At 44.2% G+C, this 24,595-nt stretch overlaps 1 protein-coding gene across 1 annotated transcript in view; it reads left to right on the forward strand.

The window, feature by feature from the left end:
* GRIP2 (glutamate receptor interacting protein 2) overlaps positions 1-23,399 on the forward strand; it is a 121,720-nt gene extending 98,321 nt beyond the window's left edge. The window contains 7 exon segments of the mRNA XM_073591882.1: positions 621-760; positions 1,729-1,908; positions 3,541-3,694; positions 7,611-7,731; positions 14,938-15,150; positions 16,929-17,075; positions 18,504-23,399. Coding sequence (XP_073447983.1) covers positions 621-760; positions 1,729-1,908; positions 3,541-3,694; positions 7,611-7,731; positions 14,938-15,150; positions 16,929-17,075; positions 18,504-18,680 — 1,132 coding nt within the window. The 3' untranslated portion in view covers positions 18,681-23,399.
* Positions 23,400-24,595: the final 1,196 nt, after the last annotated feature.

The raw sequence follows: 24,595 nt of genomic DNA on the forward strand, positions 1-24,595 counted from the left end.
CGAAAAATGCGCATTCAAATCGATCGTACGATAATCGGATCGTTAGTACAGAGCTTTCGAGAGCCGATCAGGACAGTTCATCTGATATTATTCTATCGGACATGCACGGAAATTTTTTTCGTACGATGCCAGATCGTACGATTTTCGTTTCATCAGTACACCTATCATTCGAAAATGCAATACAAATGCATTACAACACATGACATCACTTCCAAATTTTTATGCTGTCGTACGGGAATTTTCTTGACTTTAGTAAACTCATCAGATTCGACGTGAGATCAGTATGCAAAAAAAAACGGCTGATCGTTCGTCCGATAATCGGATCGTGTGTATGGGGCATTACCCTGTTACCTGCACGTCGTGCCGCCCCTGTGTGAACCGAGGCTAAGGTAGGCTAATAGACCATGCAATTTTCTTTCCTGCAACAACACAGTCAGTGTTGATGGGGGGGGAATCCCTCCCACGGAGCTAGTGTGTTCTCCCAAGGGGGGGGGGCCCGTCCCCAAAAAGTGTGGAAACAAGGGTGAAAAAGTGATCTGGTTAAGACTGAGAAACCGGTTGATTAAAAGGTGCCTCCTATCCTATCCCCAGCCTCCTAACCAACTCCCATTGTTTTCCAGGACTGGAGCCATTCATATTGGGGACCGCATTCTAGCCATTAACAACGTCAGTCTGAAAGGAAAGCCACTGAGTGAGGCGATCCACTTGCTGCAGATGGCGGGAGAGACGGTGACGCTCAAGATAAAGAAGCAGGCAGAGCGTAAGTGCACAATTTCTGTACCGCTGGCACAAGGGTGGCATTCCTTTATAACAGTGGGAGACAAATTATGCCTCATTATGCTTGCCTATATACAGCAACTATTTTATGTGCAGAAGCAATGTATTCAGGACAGTGGCCTATTTGTGCTCAAATAATCATTGGTGGGTTGCAGCCATTTTATACACCCTGTGCTCTAGCTGTACCATTTCTTTCCAATGATATTCCTCATTCTGGGGTCATCACATAGACACTTTTAATAAATTGAGAACATCCTGGAACCCCACGGTTCCAGGGTATTTGTAATGTTTGTTTCACAACTAAACATTTAATATGTGACAAGGGATTCCCAGAGCTCTATGGGTGTTATTTCTACATCGATAGTACAGCAGTAGCAGCCTGTCAGTTGGCTTTCTTTGCTTGATTGAAATGTTCAACAGAGCCATCATTTATGAAGTTACTACTCTAACCTTGAAATGGCATTAAACTTTTGGCCTGCCTAGACTGGGGATGATTGTCCTTGTGTTCTAGTACAGTGGTCTCCAAACTGTGGCCTGGGGGCCAGATGCGGCCCTTTGCTTGTCGTTATCAGGCCCTTGGGGCACATTTATCCCACTGACACCAAAGATGGGGCACTATTCCTACCAATGACACCAACGATGGGGAACTATTCCTCCAACTGATACCAACAATGGGGCACTATTCCTCCAATTGATGTCAACAATCGGGTGTTATTCTTCCCTCTGATACCAACAAAGGGAAACTAGTCCTCCCATTAAAACCAAAGATGGGGTATAGCTTACTCCCATTGACGATAGGGCATTATCTACTCCCATCAGCCAAAGTCCGGCCACCTTAAAGCCTGAAGGACAGTAAACTGGCCCTTTGTTTAGAAAGTTTGGAGACCCCTGTTCTAGTAGAATGGTTGCTTTCTCTGGATTTACTCAGTTTTTTTTTGTGTCACATTGTAGGGCCTCAATCGCAAAAGCTCTCTGATGGAATGAACGAAGGAAGCGACCCAGAAGATGACCTAACTGACTCCCAGAAGACCAGCAAGCTATCTGAAATCTACTCCACTACAATCCCCAGTGTGGACAGCGCCCTCGAGTCGTGGGATGGCTCTGGCATTGAGACAGGCTATAGCAGTCAGGGTAAGCTACATACAAGTTGTTTAACATTTCAAAAGCCTGGTCTTTCCTTGCAATATAATAGTTTTAATGACTAATGTGGGCCACACAGCCCTAGACAGTAGGCTGCTTTCAGCATTCAGCCATTTTGAGGGTTCTTCTGTTAATAACCAGTTACATATTTGTAACATTGGAAGAAACCCTCATTGTTCGGTGACTGACTGCCTTCAACTAAAAAAAGTAACTAAGCTAGGGGGGTAGCAACAGTATGTACAACCTATAGCTTTTTATCTCACCCCAGTCTTGTCTTCAGCTTGCTCTTGGGACCTTGAATGAATATCGCCACACTGCTGGAATCCTTCCTAGACTCTGCTTGTCCTAAAACTGCCTTAACCTTATAGGTTTAAAAGTGATGTTCGGTCTGTACCTTTTTTTTTTTTTCTCTTTCTGAGCACCCTTGGATTCCATGATCACTGAGTCTGGCTTCTTGGAAAGTGAGGGGCCCCTGCATGCATCTCTGTATGAGTCAGAGAGGTCAAGTCCATTGCCTTGAGGAATTCAGGGGTGGATGGATAGTTATATAGTTAGTCTGGTTGAACCAATAAAAGCAAAAAAAAAAAAAAAAAAAACAATCCTATATATACAATCCTATACCCAGCTGATCCAGAGGAAGGCAAAAAACCCCAGCAAAGCATGATCCAGTTTGCTCCAGCAGGGGAAAAAAGTCCTTGCTTGATCCACCAAGAGGCAATCGGATATTCCCTGGATCAACTTTACCTATAAATATTAGTGTCCAGTTATATTATTTTTATCTAGGAAAGAATCCAGGCCTCTCTTAAAGCAATCTACTGAGCTGGCCAGAACCACCTCTGGAGGGAGTCTATTCCACATTTTCACAGCTTTCACTGTGAAGAAGCCTTTTCGTATTTAGAGATGAAATCTCTTTTCCTCCAGATGTAAAGAGTGCCCCCTTGTCCTCTGTGATTACCTTAAAGTGAATAATTCAACAAGTTCACTATATGGACCACGTATATATTTATACACGGAGACCATATCCCCCCCCCTTTATGTATTTATATATTGAGACCATATCCCCCCCTTATGTATTTATATATTGAGATCCTATCCCCACCCCCTATGTATTTGTACATGTTGATCATATCCCCCTTAATCTCCTCTTCTCAAGAGGAAATAGATTCAGTTCCTCTAATCTTTCCTCATAGCCGAGCTCCTCCATGCCTCTTATCAGTTTGGTTGCCCTTCTCTGCACTTTCTCCAGTTCCCCGATATCCTTTTTATGAACCGGTGCCCAAAACTGAACAACATATTCCAGATGAGGTCTTACTAATGATTTGTTCATGGGCAAAATGATATCTCTCTCTCTGCAGTCAATGCCTCTTCTAATACAAGAAAGGATTTTGCTCGCTTTGGAAGCTGTAGCTTGTCATTGCATGCTATCTATCAGAACACCCAGGACCTTCTGCACCATTGACTCCTCCAAGATGGGGGGGACATGTGACTAAACTCTATCTTTGGAACTGGAAGTATCCATATGCATACTAGACTCACTGTTGAGGCAGTCAAGGAAGAGTAGAAAGATTTGTTTGGCGCCTTTTAGTGTCTTCTATTAACACAAACTTCTATTTATTCATCCAGGGAACTTCATACATCAGGCTGTTGGTCTCTCTCTGCACCCACACGAGTGGAGAGCCAGTCGGCAGAAGATGAACACACCACCGGTAGAGCACAGGAAAAGCTACCCCTTCCTGGATGGGAGCTTCAATGAAGAAGAATGGGAAAAGCCAGCCCGGTATGTGTCCACATGCTATGCAGAAGGATATTTTAGTATGAGGCAGTGCCATGTCAGGGCTGGAGACCATGTAATTAATTTGCAAGTTGGGCAAATCTAGAAAAACCTCTTTTTTTTCATATTATCCACATTGACTGTCTATTATTCTGAATACTGAAAAGTCCACTCATTGCTCTTTACTGAAGGACATTTCTCAGAAGTGCATCAAAGATGCATTTAATTTTTTAGATAAAGAGCCTTTAACCCCTTCCCACTGGCAATCTGTAGATGAACGTTCCTCACATCCTGTGCCTGAGGGTATATATTAATCTACGTTCTGCTTTTGACAGGTAGCAGTCAACACTATTCAGAGCTGCTGGCTGTGAAACTTGGCTGTCATAGACAGCTTCAGCCCCCACTAAGGATTAGAAACCAGTCATAGTCTTTCTAAATCATGTGATTGCTATCTCTGCTATGTGATTCAAAAAGTAATAGTCTCTCCCTAAAGAGGCCATTGCAGTCTAAAGATGGTAGTGTGCCACTGTTTAATACTGTAATTGTCTGATGAAATGATAGTATTGAAAAATAATATATCATTTTAAAACAACATAATAGCGCAGTGCTTGAATAGTTACAGTGAGGAAAAAAAGTATTTGAACCCCTGCTGATTTTGTATATTTTCCCACTGACAAAAAAATGATCAGTCTATAATTTTAATGGTAGGTTTATTTTAACAGTGGAAGACAGAATAACAACAAAAATATTCAGAAAACCGCATTTCAAAAAAGTTATAAATTGATTTGCATTTTAATGAGTGAAATTATTTTTTGATCCCCTGTCAATCAGCAAGATTTCTGGCTCCCAGGTGTCTTCTATACAGGTAATGAGCTAAGATTAGGAGCACTCTCTTAAAGCTAGTGCTCCTAATCTCAGCTTGTTACCTGTATAAAAGACACCTGTCCACAGAAGCAATCAATCAGATTCCAATCTCTCCACCATGGCCAAGACCAAAGAGCTGTCCAAGGATGTCGGGGACAAGATTGTAGACCTACACAAGGCTGGAATGGGCTACAAGACCATCGCCAAGTAGCTTGGTGAGAGGGTGACAACAGTTGGTGCGATTATTCGCAAATGGAAGAAACACAAAATAACTGTCAATCTCCCTCAGTCCAGGGCTTCATGCAAGATCTCACCTGGTGGAGTTTCAATGATCATGAGAACGGTGAGGAATCATCCCAGAACTACACAGGAGAATCTTGTTAATGATCTCAAGGCAGCTGGGACCATAGTCACCAAGAAAACAATTGGTAACACACTACACAGTGAAAGACTGAAATCCTGCAGCGCCCACAAGGTCCCCCTGCTCAAGAAAGGACATGTACAGGCCCGTCTAAAGTTTGCTAATGAACATCTGAATTATTTAGAAATGAACTGGGTGAAAGTGTTGTGGTCAGATGAGACCAAAATCAAGCTCTTTGGCATCAACGCAGCTCGCCGTGTTTGGAGAAAGAGAAGTGCTGCCTATGACCCCAAGAACACCATCCCCACCATCAAAAATGGAGGTGGAAACATTATGTTTTGGCGGTATTTTTCTGCTAAGCGGACAGGACAACTTCACTGCATAAAAGGGACGATGGACTGGGCCATGTACCATCAAATCTTGGGTGAGAACCTCCTTCCCTCAGCCAGGGCATTGAAAATGGATCATGGATGGGTCTTCCAGCATGGCAATGACCCAAAACACATGGCCAAGGCAACAAAGGAGTGGCTCAAGAAGAAGAACCTTAAGGTCCTGGAGTGGCCTAGCCAGTCTCCAGACCTTAATCCCATATAAAATATGTAGAGGGAGCTGAAGGTTCGAGTTACCAAACATCGGCCTCAAAACCTTAATGACTTGGAAAGGATCTGCAAAGAGGAGTGGGACAAAATCCCTCCTGAGATGTGTGCAAACCTGGTGGCCAACTACAAGAAACGTCTGACCTCTGTGATTGTCAACAAGGGTTTTGCCACCAAGTCATGTTTTGCAAAGGGGTCGAATACTTATTTCGCTCATTAAAATGCAAATCAATTTATAACTTTTTTCAAATGCGTTTTTCTGGATATTTTTGTGTTTTTTTTTCTGTCTCTCACTGTCAAAATAAACCTACCATTAAAAGTATAGACTGATCATTTCTTTGTCAGTGGGCAAACGTACAAAATCAGCAGGGGATCAAATACTTTTTCCCTCATTGTAGACCCAAATCGATGAGTGCATACATAAAGTGCTAAAAATAGTGCAAACAAAATAAGTAATAAATAGAAACAATTAATATCTTATAGGGATGTTCTCAACAAAATACATGTAAACAAAATAAGTCCTTTAGGAAAGTGCTTAAGGTGCAAATTGGTCCCAAAATTAGCATGTATACATATGAATTTCAATTTCCTTCCTCAGATGGCGCATGCAAAGATCCCCTAGGTGCGGAAATAATCTTCTCTAACACCAGCAATGTGTGAGACCTCCACCTCCTAAATGCACTCGCCTGACAGATGCCAAGTTAAGGCATGTAGATATCATATCCTATATGGTCAGGAAATCTTCAGGGATCCAACACCCTAGCTACAATAATGTTCTTCATTATGGAAATGCTCACACCATGGAGCCCAGAAAAGGAGAGGTGGATCCCCTGAGGACGTGCGTGCACACGAAACGCGTTCGGGGGACCATTACGTGCTGACACCACATTGCCGAGTCCGCGCATCTGACCGTTTTGTTAATAAACAACAACACTATACTACTCCTTTTGTGGGCTCCACTTAGGAAGAACGTGAGTTGGAGAGTCTGGTGAGTGCATTGCTGGTGACAGAGTTGATTATTTCTGCACTTTGGGGATCTTTGCATGCGCCATCTGAGGAAGAAAATTGAAGTTCATATGTATGCATGCTAATTCTGGGACTAATTTGTCCCTTAAGCACTTTCCTAAAGGACTTGTTTTGTTTACATGTATTTTGTTGGGGACATCCCCAAAATATATCAATTGTTTCTATTTATTATTTATTTGGTTTGCACTATTTGTAGCACTTTTTATATGCACTTATTGATTTGGTTCTAACTCTTCACGCACTGCACTATTACATTGTTTATTTTAGATATTAGGTTGGCCAGTCACCTTTTTGTGCCAGCTGCTAAATTTTTCTTGTGCGCTCGTTCACACTGTGACGAATTGAATATATGATTTTTACTTTTTTTTGTCCACTTGTCAGCCTATAATGAAAAAGAGATCATGGGTTTTAAAGTCTACCAAATAAAAAAATGTCGTAAAATGTTGTCAAATTATGCAATTATAGTCCAGTCTACAGACGCTGCTAAATTTTGGCCTGTGCATCTCTGGGCATTAACAGTTTGCAAAGGACTCATGTAATTTGTTGTAAAGGTTTGAATGAATCCTCCTCACTAACCCACCCCCACCACACTCACCTGTTGTACATTAGTGTATGGCGTATATATTCTCCTTTCATCACTTTCTCAACTCGTCTATCTCCTCTTTGTGCTTCTCTTTCTCTCTTTCCCCAGGTGTTCTGTGTCTCAGCTCTGAACGTTTTCCCATCATCTCTCCTGTGTACTAACCACTCACGGAGCTTCTGTGCTTCCTCACCCCCTTCTCCACCCCACCCCACCCCACCCCCCCCAAAATTCCCCATGTAGTCATTCATTTTATTTTCTTTCCCCGTCTCCACCTGCATGTCCTCATCCCCAGGCATGCCTTCACTGTATCCAACATGCTTCCTAACTGCTACCCCTTGGTAAATGCATTGACGTGTCATGGATGGTGAAAGTGTCCCTCTCGAGGTGACCGTGATCTATACGTTTGTATAAGAAGATGCCCTGAGCGTTTAAGACTGGAGTGTGGTCAGAAGATGCTCCTAGAGGGGGGACTCATCATGTTTGGTTCAACAGATATCCCAGCCAACCCAATGGCCTGGAGACTGAGCACGACGATAGCTTCTGGCGAGTCTTCGGAGAGGCTTTGGAGGATCTGGAGACCTGTGGACAATCCGAGCTTTTGAGGGAGATTGAGGTAACAAATGTCCACCAAATTGAATAAAATACAGGGGTTTCCAATTGCTCCAGCTTTCCACAGCCATTGGGAGGGGGTCCCACTCTCATTTTTAGACTGTATGTCTGTTGGAGGAGAACAGGGACCAGCTCCATACATACAGAGGACTTCTACTCTACCCCCCCCCCCCTTCTACATAGAGAGGACTTCTACTCTACATGAGAAAAGAGGTGCTCTCTTTTCTCATGTAAAGTGTACCTGGGTGCAGGTACCTACCTTGCCTTTTCTTAGTGCTGCAATCTACCACTTGTTATCATGTTGGATTAACCATAGTGGCCAGTGTTTGAACACACACACACACACACACACACACATAAGCGATTAAAGTGTTACTAAACCCCGGACCCTTCATTCACTATATCTGGTTTCCTACAGTACACAGAACATGAAAATGCAATTGTTTTAGTAAATAGAAACTGCTAAATTCCTTTTCTCATCAGCTGTATATAGCAGTCTTGTGACTTCTATCAGTGTCTGGTTAAAGGAGGAGGAGTTTTCATTCTACTCTGACTGTCCTATGAGGCTGCAGGACCCCTGACCCTCTGTCTGGACAGTGCTGATAGGCCCTGTGCTAATCACATGCAGACGGGCTGTCATGTGCCTTTTATTGAGGAGTGGCTTCCTTCTGGCCACTCTACCATACAGACCTGATTGGTGGAGTGCTGCAGACATGGTTGTTCTTCTGGAAGGTTCTCCTCTCTCCACAGAGAGACACTGGAGCTCTGACAGAGTGACCATCAGGTTCTTGGTCACTAAGGCCCTCCTCCCCCGATCGCTCAGTTTGGCCAGGCGGCCCGCCCTGGTTGTTCCAAACTTCTTTCATTTACAGATGGTGGAGGTCACTGTGCTCATTGGGGCCTTCAATGCTGCAGAAAATTTTCTGTACCCTTCCCCAGATCTGTAGCTCAATACAATCCTGTCTTGGAGGTCTACAGACAATTCCTTGGCCTTCATGGCTTGGTTTGTGCTGTGACATGCACTGTTAACTGTGGGACCTTCTATAGACAGGTGTGTGCCTTTCCAAATCATGTCCAATCAACTGAATTTACCACAGGTGGACTCCAATCAAGTTGTAGAAACATCTCAAGGATGATCAGTGGAAACAGGAGGCACCTGAGCTCCATTTTCAGTGTCATAGCAAAGGCTGCGAATTCTTATGTACATGGGATTTTTTTCATTTTTTATTTTTAATAAATCTGAAAAGCATTCAAACAAAGTTCTTTCACGTTGTCATTATGGGGTATTGTTTGTAGAATTTTGAGGAAAATAATGGATTGAAACCATTTTGGAATAAGGCTGTACCATAACAAAATGTGGAAAAAGTGAAGCGCTGTGAATTCTTTTTTTAGCTCTGATCGCTGTATAAATGTCAATGGTCCCAAAAAAGTGTGTCCGATCTGTCCAATGTAATGTCGTAGTCCCGCTAAAAATCGCAGATCGCCTCCATTACTAGTAAGAAAATAATAATAAAAAATGCCATAAATCTATTCCCTATTTTGTAGACGCTATAACTTTTGTGCAAACCAATCAATATACGCTTATTGCGATTTTAATTATTTTTACCAAAAACATGTAGAAGAATATATATATCGGCCTAAACTGAGGAAGAATTTTTTTTTTTTGGGGGGGGGGGGGGATATTTTTTATAGCAAAAAGTAAAAAATATTGCTTTTTTTTTTTTTTCAAAATTGTCGCTCTTTTTTTTTGTTTATAGCGCAAAAAATAAAAAACGCAGAGGTGATCAAATACCACCAAAAAAAAATCTCTATTTGTGGGGGAAAAAAAGGACATCAATTTTGTTTGGGTACAACGTCGCACGACCACGCAATTGTCAATTAAAGCGACGCAGTGCTGTATCGCAAAAAATGGCCTGGTCAGGAAGGGGGTAAATCCTTCCAGTGGCCAAAAGTAATTCCCCCTCCTGCTCAGTATAACATGGCAACTCAACTTGAGATCTAGCGTTATACATGCATAGAATGTAACCGTCTATTAATGTTTATTAGTAATAACACTTACTTTGTTGATTCAGGAAATATCTGATTGCCTTAGCACTCATATCAAATACAAGGCCTGTGGGCCAAATTTGGCCCTCTAGGCCATCTCATGTGGCCCTCACATCTCCCCGAACCCCCCCCTGTCTCCGCCTCCACCTTGTCTCAGCAGTTGGCAGCAGAGAGGAGGGCAGAACTCCTACAGATCCTGCGCCTCTCTGTGCAGCTGTAGCACCCCCTGGTCTCCACATTCAGTAGACTCCGGCAGCTGACTCTAACCCTCTTTTGATCCTCCTACCAGTGGTGGTGCGTCCATAAGGGTGCACGGTGGCGCCCCCACTCTCCAGCCACCCCCTCTATGCCCAATGGATAGATGCATGCATTGCATTGCTCGCAGTTCACTCAGCTGTGTTAGGAATAGCGAATGAATATTCGCTTTCCTAACACTAAACCGCCTCTCCGCCAATCAGGTGCTCGGGTCTGTTACCTGTCACCTGATTGGCTGAAACGACAGTCGCCGCTATTAGACGCCTATCAGGAGGAGAGGACGGGAGACAAGGACGGCAGGAGATCCATAAAGGACCCCGCTCGTCGCCGTCATCCGCTGCCCCACCAAGACAGGCTAAGTGCCGGGCAGACAGCGAGCGGGCCGGGGTCACACTGGCAGCATTCAAGGGCACACTGGCAGCATTTGATGGGTACAGTGGCAGCGTTTGATGGCACAGTGGCAGTGTTTGATGGCACAGCGGCAGCAACTATGGGCACAGTGGCAGTGTTTGGCACAGAGGCTGTAATTTATAGGCACAGTGGTAGCGTTTGATGGCACAGTGGCTGAAATTTATGGGGTTTTTTTTTTCAAAAAAATTTTGCGCCCACCCCCCCCAAAAAAAAAAACATTTTGAGCACTTTCTGCCTCCCAGCTTCTTTCCGACAGTACCACAAGATAAGGGGGGTGCACTGTGATGTAAGCAGAGCTGTGTCTTGGCCTAGGCCGACAAGGCCTAGGCCTAGGGCGGCACTTTGCGGGGGGGCGGCGGCTTCTTGCCGCCCCCCCTGCACGAACCCCCCCCCACCCGTACTCCTCAGTCCCGACTCCCGCACATATACAGCCTATCGCCGCGGCCGGCTCCCTGACAGATACAGCGTCCCGCAGCTTGCCTTGCTAAGTCATGTGCACTGCACTGAACTCAGCACTTGCTGGCGTGTACTTGGCGGGGGGGGGAGCGACTGCCGCCCCCCATGCAACGGACTATGAGTGACCGTCAGTCACTCAGTCACTGGCCATATCTGGTAACCTGCACTTACTACTGGCCTGACAGAGGGCGAGGCGGAGCCTAATGCTCCGCCTACCCACCTCCCCACGGCATCATTGCACATTCTCAGGGACACGGATGGGTCTCTGTAACCACTGCCAGAGCCCAGAGGAGGAGGAGCGAGCGAGAGAGAGGAGGACGGCGGCGGGAACGGCTTAGGTAAAGATGAGAGAGAGTGAATGGTCCCCAGGTCCTTGATATATATAAATGAGTTGAGTCAGCAGTCCAGATTAAAATCTTGTATACCCAGTCACCTTTCAGTAACGTAGCCACTGTGCCCATCAATTGCTACAACTGTGCCATCAAACGCAGCCACTGTGCTCATCAATTGGCGCCACTGTGTCCATCAATTGCTGCCATTGTGCCCATCAAACGCAGCCACTGTGCCTATCAATTGGTGCCACTGTGTCCATCAATTGCTGCCGCTGTGCCATCATTTTCCCCCATTGTGCCCATCAATTGCCACCACTGTGCCATCAAATGCTGCCACTATGCCCATAAAACACAGCCATTGTGCCATCAAACACAGCCACTGTGCCATCAAACACAGCCACTGTGCCCCATCAAATGCTCCCACTTTGCCCCATTAAACGCAGCCACTATGCCATATCAAATGCTGCCAGTGTGCCCCCCGCCGCCCCGCCGTCTGCACTTACCTGTCTCGGTGGGACAGCTTCTTGATGATTTCTCCTGTCCTCTCTTCCCGTTCTCTGCTATGATTGGACGGTGATGGGTAACAAATCCGAGCACCTGATTGGTGGATAGGTGTTTTAGTGTTAGGAAAGCGAATATTCATTCGCTTTTCTAACACAGCTGAGTGACCTGCAAGCGCCCAGCATGGCGCTCGCAGGTCACTTTTTAGATGCCTATTAGAGCCTAGGGCTCTAATCAGATGCTACAAAAACACCCCCACCCCCGCTGTAATTCAGGCACTCCGAAAAGGGGCCGGGCGCCTAAATAGGGGGTGGCAGTGGCGGCCATTCATGCAATGCTTGAATCTATCTATTGGTGCTAGAGGGGGTGGCAGGAGAGAGGGGGCGGCCCCCGTGCACCCTTATGGACACACCGCCACTGATGCCCTTGATTACCCTAGGGACTAAGCAGCACATTTCTGTTTTTACATTGTCTTAACAGGCAAGTAAGAACTCAAGTTGGCACATAGTAAATCTCTAATGGCCTGTTAGGGGGGTTAGCAGAGTGGAATACTGACTTACAGCTGATGCTCTCCTCCAATCCAGTTCTGGAATGTGGGTGGGTTTTCAGCTTCCTCAAGTACAGCTCAGGACTGCTGGTCCTGCGTTGTAAATGATGACATTGGTGAGAAGGACAGCCGCACAGCCTGTGAAGAGGAGCAGCTTGAGCCCTGGTTGACACTGGTGCGATTTGACATCAAATTGGCAGCACTTGCACCATCCTAATCAGTGCGGCGCCGCACCAATTTCAAAGAGTAGTTTCTGTGCTACTTTTTGCGATTTCGGGGTGCGATTTCCCTTGACATCTGTGCAGAAACCCACACAGATGTCAGTGAAATCGCTGCCGAAATCGGGACTGACATGTCGGAGTGAAATCGTGCGAGTTCAGCTGAACTCACATGGCTTCATTCCCGCAGCTCAGTGTGAACCTGGGCTCAGGATCACAACAGACACTGAAGCTGGGTTTTAGTTGATTCTAACAGCTGTTTACATTAGAAGGCTGGCCAGAGCTGCAATTTTAGTGCTTCTATTGTGAATTTAAGTCCCGGTTCACACTGATGCGGTGTAGGATTGATGCAAGTATGGAGTGAATGGTGTGTGATTTTTTTTTTGTGCTAATACAGAGAGGAAGAGGTGGAGCTCTAAAAAGAAAAGGTGGAGCCTAAAGAGGAAGGGGTGTGGTTTACAGATGACAGGGCGTGTCTTAAATAGGAAGGGGTGTGGCCTTGACAGGAAGGGTGGGTCGTATTTAAATTAGGGGTGCAGGAGTTTAGTCAGGCCTAGGGCAGCACAAAACCTAAATACACCACTGGATGTAAAGGAGGGTGGGGGCTCGACTTCTGATGATAGGGAGGCTCTTGACATCTGATGTAAAGGGGGGGGGTGCTCTGGATATCTGCTTATCATTTTTATTTGAATAATACGATTCTATGCCAGTTGAAAAGGAGGGTCACACACCGCTCATCCACAAGAAACTTGTGGATGAGTGCTCAGACAGAACACCGTGGCAGAACCATGTTCTCTCTGAACAGTCTCCAATAAAGTTTCTTGTGGATGATCTTAGCGATGTGTGACCCTCCTTTTTTTAGACTTGCAACATCTGCTACAGGAGTGTGAGTGGGCTCCGTGCCGGTCTGTACCCACCCTTCACAGCTTAAAGTGGTTGTAAACCCTCATGTTTTTTTACCTTATTGCATCCTATGCATTAAAGTGAAAAAACTTCGGACACTGACCGCCCCCCCCCAGCCCCACCCCCGTTTTACTCACCTGAGCCCTTTGTTTCCTCCGTGGAGACGCGCTCTTCCTCTCTGCCCGGGGTTCTCGGCTCTTGATTGGATAGATTGATAGCAGCACAGCCATTGGCTCCCGCTGCTGTCAATCAAATCCAATGACGCGGGGGGCGGGGCCGAGTCCGGCATTCTGTGTCTATGCACGCTAATGCTGGACTCGGGAGCGCGCCCCTGCAAGGTAACCCCCCCTGGACAGCGCTCATCTTAGGTGGTTTACCGATGTGGGGAAGAGCCGAGAGAGCGGCCGGGGGACCCCAGAAGACGATGATCGGGGCCACTGTACAAAACTAACTGTGGAGGTAAGTATGATATGTTTATTTAAAAAAAAAACAAACAAAAAAAAGTTACAAACCCTTTAAGTCTTAAGTTATTACTAAAACCAGTAATAATCAAAAGCAGAGGCAATTATTTATTATGATAAAGAGTAGATACATTTTATATAGTCTTACAGATACAACTGGCCCTTTGAGGGCAACCATAATGCTGATGCAGCCCCCTGCCTTAGGGGATCAGGAAGTATTTATTTTTTTTGGTTGGAGTACATTAGGTCACGTTTCATGATGGTCATTTGCCCTCCTCTGCATTACCTGTGGGTTTAGGGTTTTTAGGTTGCAAGTTTTTCTTTTTCTTTTTTTTTTTTTTTATATATTTTTTATATTGGTTGAACTTCTTGGGCATGGCTTTTTCTTTAACATAGCTATGTGTAGCTTTTTTCCCCATTTGGTAATGCCACACACTACAATATGATATTGGGTCTGTTGGCCAACCACAAAACATTTACAGCAGTCTATACACATGTACATTGCTGGAGAAAGCAACAGTGGTCTAGTGTGCAGACACTTTTTATTGTATATCGCACAACTGGGCAACCTTTCTGCCTTTGACAAGCTAGCAAAAAAAAAATGAAGGCAATGTGCTCTGCAGTTTGTCAGTATTTTGTGTTTGTTTATTCTTTCAACCCAATAGAGGAGTATGGTGGGTGCTTAAATATAAGATATACAATATTGGACATAGTACTTGAGCTTATCTTTTACCCTAGTTCAAGGTTTCTCAACCAGGGTTCCGTGGAACTCTAGTGTTCCTCCAGGAGATGCTAGGGTTTCCTTGAGCAATGACAATTTCTGCCTCTCAAATAAGTTTCCACTGACACTGTTGATCTTTTTAGCTTTCTATAGGGGGGGGAATTCCTCCCAATGACCACAAGTGTAAGGATCATTCTTCCCACTGACCACCACACTAATGTATCATGAGTTGTAGATATAGTCATTTTTAGCAGGGGTTCCCCGAGACCAGAAAGTTATTTCAAGGGGTTCCTTTGTGTTGAAAAGATTTAGAAAGACTGCTTTAGTTGATGTTGTTGCTCTTGTTCCTTTTTTTGCAGGCATCCATCATGACGGGTAGTGTACAAAGTTTGAGCTTGGATGGCACCAAACTGCTACATGAAAACTCCAATAAGAGTAGCCGCTTCCTGCATCGGAAGTCAGGTTCCCACCACTCTAGAAACAGCCCCAAGAAAGACGGCAAGCTCAGCCAAGACCCGAAAATCCTGAAGGACGAGGACCAAGAGGTCTACTCCAGTGCCGAGTTGCTCAAGGTGAAGCCTCCAGATGGTGGATGCAGCAATGAAACAGACTGCAAAGGGCACCTTGCCAAATCTATGCTCGGGGTCCGTTTTGCATCACTTTTGTTGCTTTTGTATGCCCAATGTTCCAAATTTTCGATCGGAGCAATTAGAAAAAATACATTTTAATCCTGCAAGTCTTTAGATAAGCACCACTTTGTTACATTTAATCAGAAAATATTAAAACTAAATATATGTCTCTGAAACTGAAACGTAAGAGCCCTTTCACGCTGAAAGCGCCCGGGCGTCGGTGGTAAAGCGGTGCTATTTTTAGCGCCACTTTGTTGTCGTTTTAGCAGCGCTATTCGGCCGAAAAAGGGTTATACCCGCCCACAAAATGCAGCAGCGGTTTGCCAGCAGTATGGCGGCGCTGCCCATTGATTTCAATGGGCGGGGGCGCTATAGGAGCGGTATACTTGCCACTTTTATAGCACTGCAAAGAAGCTGCTTGCAGGACTTTTTGTGATGCCCTGCCAGTGCAGCGCCCCAGTGTGAAAGCACTCGGGCTTTCACACTGGGTTTGCAGCTGAGGCTTTTTTTCAGGCACTATACAGGCGCTATTTTTAGCGCTAAAGCGCCTGAAAAATGCCTCCAGTGTGAAAGGGGTCTTAGTCAGAAAATTAGGTCCAGGTAGATCACTTCAGGCTGACCCCTTTTGCAGGTATAGATATGTAAAACATAAAAAATAGGTGTCTATACTGTTTAAAATCCAGTAATACACGGCCTCACCCGGCTCTGCACATGCTCAGTTGCGCTTCATTTTTAGGCACTGCTGAGATTGTAGAGACCAATCTGCATGACAGCCTTAAAGCGGTAATAAACCCTCCTATCCTTTACAGCTAAGAAAGCTGCTTCTGTTTGATCTGCAACTGCCATGGTGCTGCACATGTGATCAGTTATGACACCAGACATTTGATGGTTTGACAGTTTGGTTGACGACACAAAAGCAAATGTGGCAGACTTGGTTCACACTGCCGTGACCTGAAAGTTGTGCGGCTTACTGTGCGGCTTTGCCAGGTGACTTCCTGGTGACTTGAGTACTACTTGATGCGACTTTGAGGCAATTTTCAAGGAACGTCTGAGTAATATTCCTGTATTTTCGGATCCAAATCATGTCAATATAGATGGGGATCTGCATGCGCAGTAGGGAACCAAGAAGTGAAGCCGCAAGGCTTCACTTCCTGATTCCCTTACCGAAGATGGCGGCGCCTCCACCCGAGAGCCGAGGGACGGGTCGGCTTCGGGTGCCACCATCGCGGGTGCCTTGGACAGGTAAATGTCCTTATTTTAAAAGTCAGCAGCTGCAGTATTTGTAGCTGCTGACTTTAAAAAAAAAAAAAATTAGGTGGAACTCCGCTTTAAGACAGCTCTTATTGACTAACATGGGATTTCACATGTCATGCAACTTGGGGGTCTCAGAAGTCAGATCCCAAGTCGCGGAAGAGTGAACTAAGCCTTAGCATTCCCAGCATACCAGGAATGTAACTTTTTTGAAGCCATTAAATCAATGGGTTTAGTTCCGCTTTATGATTTACTGCTGCTCAGGGGCTCTGGGCTTCAGCAAAATGGCAGCCTCCAGCAAGAAGAAACAGGAGCAATGCTGGAGGGAGTTAACAGCACACACTAATTTTGATAGCATAATTATTAATGTGGAATGTATGTTCCTTGTTAAAGAACATTATTTGTTTGATCAAGTTGTGATGGGCAACGTTCCGCCTTAAATGCCAACAGTTCTCCCTCTCTCATGGCAGGTGACTGTTATGAAGGACTTGGAGACAGATGACTTTGGATTCAGTGTCTCAGACGGTCTTCTAGAGAAAGGCGTGTACGTGAACATGATCCGACCCGGTGGTCCGGCAGACAGGAGTGGTCTTCAGCCTTTCGATCGGATCCTGCAGGTAACTACACTAAAAGGCATCATTCTTATCAGGTGGCAAGGTGAGATGAAAATCTCAAAGTGGTACACTATTGTAAGATTCTCGTTTTTACGATAATATCGATATTCGATAATTCATATTGATGAGAAAAGTTCCAAGAAAGTCCGTTCAATTCTTGTGTAAAAACTCAAAAATTGATATAATAATAAAAATAGCAAAATATTACAAGAACAATATCAAACTATAAAATATCATTCATAATATATTATATTCTTAAGATGCAGATTGAATCAGATGTGTGTGTGTGTGTGTATGTAGATGTATTCAGTGTCTTGTGGAGTGAGTCTGCAGCTGTCCTTGTGGTGTGAGAGAGTCTCAAAACTCTGTTACTAGCTTTTTACTCCTAAATTCAGCCCCCACCTTCTCCTAAAATCTGACCCCTCCTTCCTAAAAAGGTTTGTTTTGTCTTATAGTTCCACAGAAAACCGCAGGCTTTTAATGAAACAGTTTCCCTCCCACCTCACTCACAAGGGTGAGGGTCGACATTCCTGAAGTGTGGGCCAAGAGGAGCTATATGTAAAACCATTTTAAACATATACAATATAACATCTAAATCAAATACATATCCTACATATCCTTATATCTATCTATCTATCTATCTATCTATCTATCTATCTATCTATCTATCTATCTATCTATAGATATACCGTAGATAGATAGATATATTATATTCATTTAAAACACAATGTTCTTATTAATATCCTAATAAAGAAATAATGTAATATAAAGGACTTATCTCTTAACTAACACATTGAACTTTTACATCTTAAGTAATGTAAAACCTTTCTTCTCATCTGTGATGGCGGGGGAGGGAGGTGAGAGCGCAGATCACTCTTAATTATTAACACATGTTGGCTCTACATAGAACTGCTTATGAAGTTTATAACAACGTATATTTTCACAAGTATAAAATTTTATATATATATATATATATAACTTCACTTTATCGATACATAGACGAGATATAAATAAAAAATAAATATATATATATATATATATATATATATATATTCATTTAACTCAATTATTCTGTAGGATCTAATCCATTCATTAATTTGTTAACATTGTCACATAGTGGTTCATTGAGAACTACAAGCCTACAGCCGCAAAGGCTGCTCACAGAAAGAATGACGCGGACGGGGGCAGCCCCGCTTGGCTGTGTTTTAAAAAATTGTGACAGCAATCGGGGGGGGGGGGGGGAGGGGAAAGATCCCCTACTCACTGTCATAACGGGGGATCAGCGTGGTGCGGGGGCCAGAGTAACATGTTACATCCTGAATAAGAAAGGTGAACTTTTCCTTTAAGGCCCGCATCCTGGCAGAGGGAAGGGGTTAAAAAAATTAAAACAGTTGTGTTTATTTTACTGACAATTGCGACTTTTTTATGCAGGTAAACCACGTACGCACGCGAGATTTTGACTGTTGCCTGGCCGTGCCTCTTCTGTCCGATGCTGGGGACAGGCTGGATCTCGTCATCAGTCGGAGCCCTCCATTGGGGGGTGCTCGGGAAGACGCCATCAAACGCCAAACTAGTGTGGAATCCAAAACGAGCACAAAAACCCTCTGAGATGATGTGACAAAAATGTGACCGCCTCCAACCCTTCCTCAAACTATTTGGCCGGCTCAAAGGTACTCGGGCCCGAAGGTTCCTCCCTGTTGACTTCCTGCACAGATATGCTATATGTTCCATTAGGAGTCTTTAAAAACGTTCAGCACTTATAATTTATATAAAAAAAAAAACCTCTTTCACTCTTCACTTACCAATTCTTAGGGGCCACAACATTAGGGGGGGGGCTCTGTCCTTGTTTTTAGAGATTCATCCCTTTCTCATGGTGCTATTCGGTTTTTATTTTTTCAGGTTTTTTTTTTTTTTTAAACCTATATACCTCTCATTATTGATCAGTGCTCCCCTTAACTGTGTTTGATGGAACAGCACCCCATTTTCCCAAGCCAGAAGGAGTCTCCCTGTGTGTCTGTGTATTGCTTGTGATACTATCCTTTTTTTATTAATATTTATTGTTCCATTTTGTAGTTTTTGTATCACTGACGCACTTTATACTCTTCTCTTAGCACCCTACGTAAAGTATTTTATTCCCTGACCCCTCAGAATAAGGGATCAACCTCACCAGTAGCGGGCTCTCCAGATACGCCCAAGCTTCACAAAACCCGCTGAATGTTTAGTCCATCACCTAATGCTAAAGCATGACCCTTGCTCCACTCCACCCCTACCACTAAGTCTTTAGTCACTGCTAGACACCTGCATTACATTCACAGAATCCCAGACAAGCCTTCACAAAAATGGCTGCTCTTACGCACATCTTCCCATGATGCACTGCCTCCGGGCCTACTATCCCTTTTGGCGATCGACTTGGCACTGTGATATCACGCGCACTTCCAGCACTCTAACATTGTTTTTACGCTCTCTTTTCCCATAGTACACTGGGCGATAACTGTTACCCACACCTCACTGCCATTTCCTTTTTTCCTATCAGAATTTGTGGTAATTTGTTTGCTGCTTTTATTTTTTCGTCACTTTTTTCATGTTACACTGCCAACATCGGTGAGCCATGATGCACTTTTTGACTGTCACATCCACGTGGTTCCTGTAGTCAAATCCTGTTTGTTTGCCAAACTTGCTGTCTTCAAAGAGAAACTAGAGCTGTTGGATGGCAAGAAACATAAAAGGAGCTACAAGGATATTCAAAAAGTTCACCTTTTTCAAAAACATTATTGGATCTTATAAAAGAGATACCAAAATGTGGCTTTTTTATTCTTTCCCTGCAGCTCCATAATCTCGTGTGTTATAGAGCAAATAATAAATGAGTGGTGACACAGTGGCTACTAAGTAAGGCCCTGTGCCTAGAACTTGTAGGGCAGCCGTTCTCAGCCCTAGGGTTCCTCCAGAGGTTGCTAGGGTTTCCTTGAGCTGTGGTTGATTGTCATCCCATCTGATAATGCCTACATAGTTCTGGGGCCAGCACCACTTGGATGATCACTTTGAAGCACCACTGTAAGGTGGGGGGGGCGCACATTCTTCCTACTGACCACCAATGTAAGGGGCATTTTCCTAATGCCCCCCCTTACAGTGGTTCTTAGAATGCCTCCTTTAGGCTGGCTTCACACAATTGCGAATTGAATGCGGGGCAATTCACATGTCAGGAGATTGTGACCGCCTCTCTGTGGAGCCTGTGGTCCGTTTCAGGTCTGAATTCAGCCAAAAGAATCGGAATGAAATCGCACCTGAAACAGTGAACATGGACACACCGGACCCCTGCTATGAGCCACTCCATGCGGCAGTGTGAACCCAGCCTTACAGTCAGCTACAAAGATAATCCAAGTGGCACTGGCCCCCGGAACTATGTAGGCACCATCAAATGGGGGGGGGGTCAATCGGCCACAGCTCAAGGAACCCTTAGTCACTTTTGGAGGAACCCTAGGACTCATCTTTGCAGGGGTTCCCTGAGACCTAAAAATTCTACTAAGGGTTCTTATGGGGTAAAAAAAAGGTTGACAAAGGCTGCTCTATTGGCTTCCAAAGGCAGGAGCCTTCCTTTGTGGCCAGCCAGTCACAAAGACAAGATGTGCTTCCTGGAGCCTGCCATGTAAGGGATTTCCCAAAATGTTTTGAATAGAAGAACTTCTTAAAATGGTGCACATACCAGATGCTGGATTGGTTTGGTAGTTTCATGCATTAAAACGTATACTGTTCCTTTATTTTTATTTCCATTAAGTGCATTGCCACCTCCTCGCAATGAAAACAGAACCAACATTGATCACGTTAAAGATTCCCTAAAAATCTGCCATGAAACGGTCAACCAGACATCCTTTGAGCCAAACTGACGTGGTGGGTTCATGGTGATGAGCTACATTATTATTGTTTTGATGGCCTAGTGAATTGATGGAGCTGCCTTGGCATCAAGACTGGTTTACCTTGCAAAATGGTTTACTACATTGTAGAAAAGAAGGCTCATTAAGGTTTTATCATAGTTGTTTATTTTTGTTTTACCTGTTTTATTGATGTCACCTGTTATAGATTGTTGTGGCTTCCAATTAAGATGTCCTTGGTAAAAGGTTGAAGTTATCCCTTGACAGCAATATATCTGTCATGTAACTGATATGAAATTTCCTTCTCCGATCACAAATGTCAAGAAAAGCATTTGCATGTAGCCTTACTAAAATATTAATCATCCCACTGCCTAAGCACTCATCATTGCCAGTGGAACACTTTGCCCATTGACCCCCAATGGTGTCTGTAGGAGTCGGGATAAATTGTAGGCATGTTATCATTTTTACATAGTTACATTGGTCCAATGTGGATCACCACCATACCTGGCCGATGCCCCTGGAAGCTGGAAATCACGGACGCCTCCATTTGTGATGTCCACTTGCTTCCAGGTCCCGTGCTGAGCGGCTAGCCTGCTGCATTGTGAATACAGGAGGTTGGCTGCTCTGCACGGGCACCATTCAGAGACTATCTTGCATTTTCTGAATTAATGCAAAGCATTCTCTGATTGGACGAGGTAGAGAGTGCGACATCGCTTCCCCGCCTCTCCACATCATCCAAATCAGAGAATGTTTTGCATTCATTCAGAAAATGGAAAGCATTCTCTGAATGGTACCCATGCTAAGTGGCCAATCTCCTGTCTTCACAAGGTATCAGGTTGGCTCAGCACAGGAACTGGAAGCTAGTGGAGATCACTAAAATAACAGTGTCTTTGTAGCTTACAGGGACATCAGCCAGGTATGGTTTAATGCAGTGGTTCTCAACCCTGTCCTCAAGTACCCCCAACAGGCCATGTTTTGGGAATTCCTCTTGAATAAAATAGCTGTCCAAAATACCAAGCCATTGACTCTCTGATTTAAAGCACCTGTGTAAGATAAAGGAAAACCTGCAAATATGGCCTGTTAGGGTAATTGAGGACAAGGTTGAGAATTACTGGTATAATACATAGATTAGTTCCAAGCTGGATCAATCTAACTATGCAAAAATATACCATGCCTAGAATTCTTCTTTTAGGAATTTGCTGAAAGATAATTGGCTGTTGCAGCCTGTGTCTTGGACATGGTCTACGGAAGTGGGCTGCTTCAATGATCTTTAGACAGCAAGGTCATTGATCACCATCCCAACTCATCCGGATACCTCTGAGATCAAAGGCAGAGTTACCTACAGGAAATAAGGTGAGGATTCAAGTGGAAAAGCTATACAGTGGAACCTTGGTTTATGAGTAACGCAGTCAACGAGCGTTTTGAAAGATGAACAACTTTGTTTAAAAAAATTCTGACTCTGTTTGCGAGTGTTGTCTTGCAAAACGAGCAGAATTCAAGCTAATGGGGTGTGCAGCCAGAGGTGCGGGGGCGCCGGTGACACTCGGAACGGTTTGGAGCCGTTCAGAATCACTCGGAAATCCGTTTCCGAGTTCAGCTGAACTGTCCTGAGGTTCTCCGGCGCCCCCCCCACCTCTGGCCACATGCGGTATTGCATGCAATAGAAGTCAATGCGGAACAAATTATCTTTGTTTCCATTGACTTCTATGGGGAAGCTCGCTTTGATATGCAAGTGCTTTGGATTACAAGCGTTCTCCTGGAACGGATTATGCTCGTAATCCAAGGTTCCACTGTAGTTATGCATGCTGTGAATTGAGTTTCTCTTTAAACTCACTGGTCAGGTGAGCTAATCAAACAGTCAACCAACCATAAGAAGTGGACCTTATTGAATTCCTCTGTGGAGACCATTCTCAGGAGATGACTTGAACCAGTTTGAAGAAACAACTTATCTGAAAACAGTTGCCAGTGAATGAAGGAAGCCACTTAAGAGCCTGTTCTTGTGTGTTTTTTTTTTTTTTTTTTTAAATATTCCCAATACAGCCTGTGCAGTGTGCATTACGCCATATACAATATCTGTGCCATAGCAGGTACCGAAGGTATTTTTATATGCAATATTTGTGGGTACAGAGCTCCCCGTTTCTTGGGTTTTTAAATGATGCATTTAAACTGAAGGCTTTAAGAATAATAGGTTTCCTTGTACCCTTTCCTATGCATTTTCAACCGTCGTGTCCGTTGACCTGCATTACGAAAGATGAGTATTTTTATCCGTAACGAGTTTAAAAGCAGCTCGACTTGTAAAGTATTTTTCTACAAATTTAGGTTTTCTTATGTATTCATGAAAGCACAAATATGTTAAGGTTACAGGATATGGAGAACTTTATTTTAATTCCTGTTCTGGGCACATTTGTAAATATTTTTTTCTGTATTTAAAAAAAAAATGGGATTATTGTGGATAAAAAAAAGGGTTTTTATTAATAAAATATGTAATTTTATTTGTACGAGTCGTTATTTTAATTTTTTTTCTACAGCAGGCTCAGGTTTTCTACCACTCGGGGAGGAACAAGACCCAAACCTCTGCCAGATTTTGCATGAGACTTGTAATATCCAGTTATTACAAAATGTAAGTGTATCCAAAGCCAAACTTTTTTGTTTAGTTTCGGATAGAGTAGGGAAGGGTTGCTGTTTGTTTAGGGGACTCGCTCTTTGTCCTGTGACCATTAGGACAGAAATTGATGGGAAATCCAAATTTTTGAGTTGTCAATCAAGATAAAAATAGAGGAATAATTGTTCGGTAGGGACATTTGTGATGGGGACAACTTTCATTGTGGGTAGGTGCAGCGGGCAAAAAACACATGGAGTCTAAGTGCGGTAATAACAATATATTATAACAGAAGTCCAGTAACAGACCCCCCCCCCCCCCCCCGTGGAAAGGCAACCCGACCAGGTACACTCACAAGTTGAAACAGTGATGAGGAGTGGACTGAAGACTCAGGGGTGCCAACAGCATGATGTCGTCATCGGCGCATGCGCTGTGAAGAAACGGACCACCGTGCCGTTTCTTCCCCCAGCGTGTGCCGCGACTGAAGGCTCTCGTCCGCATGCGCGGGAGTGACGTCACTCGACTCCAGCCACTCACAGAGCCGGAGTCTGCGGCCCCGGAAGGAAGAGGGTTGAAGATGGGCGCGGCCTGCACAGGGGACAGCGCGGGCTTCGCTTGCAGGTAAGAGTCATATAATGGGCTAGTATGCGGTGCATACTAGCCCATTATGCTTTTAGTTTGCAGGTCTTGCGGGGAGCAAAAAGAGGAAGTAAAACCCATCGGGGTTTGCTTCCACTTTAAGGAGGAAATGCTCAGCAAAGCAAAACAATGCTCTGTCCCCCCCCCCCCCCCCGCTACAGGGGGGACAGAGAACAGCAGGATAATGCAGGTTTTCTGAAGAAGACAAATGCAATTATGGCTGAGTGAGTATGATCAGCATGCAATACAGCATTTATTGATAGTTTTTGGTGATGTGGGTTTAATGCCACAGGTTTTAGGTAGGTTTGTTGGTACCAGGAGGTTTAAAAATGGGTTTAAGGTTAAGGTGAAGTCTTACAGAAACATTAACTGCATTAGTCTATCCATTATCAGCATCTTCCTGTGCCCCGTGTGTTCCA

The sequence above is a fragment of the Aquarana catesbeiana genome, linkage group LG07 (assembly GCF_042186555.1).
Source record: "Aquarana catesbeiana isolate 2022-GZ linkage group LG07, ASM4218655v1, whole genome shotgun sequence".
In the NCBI taxonomy this organism is placed as follows: Eukaryota; Metazoa; Chordata; class Amphibia; order Anura; family Ranidae; genus Aquarana; species Aquarana catesbeiana.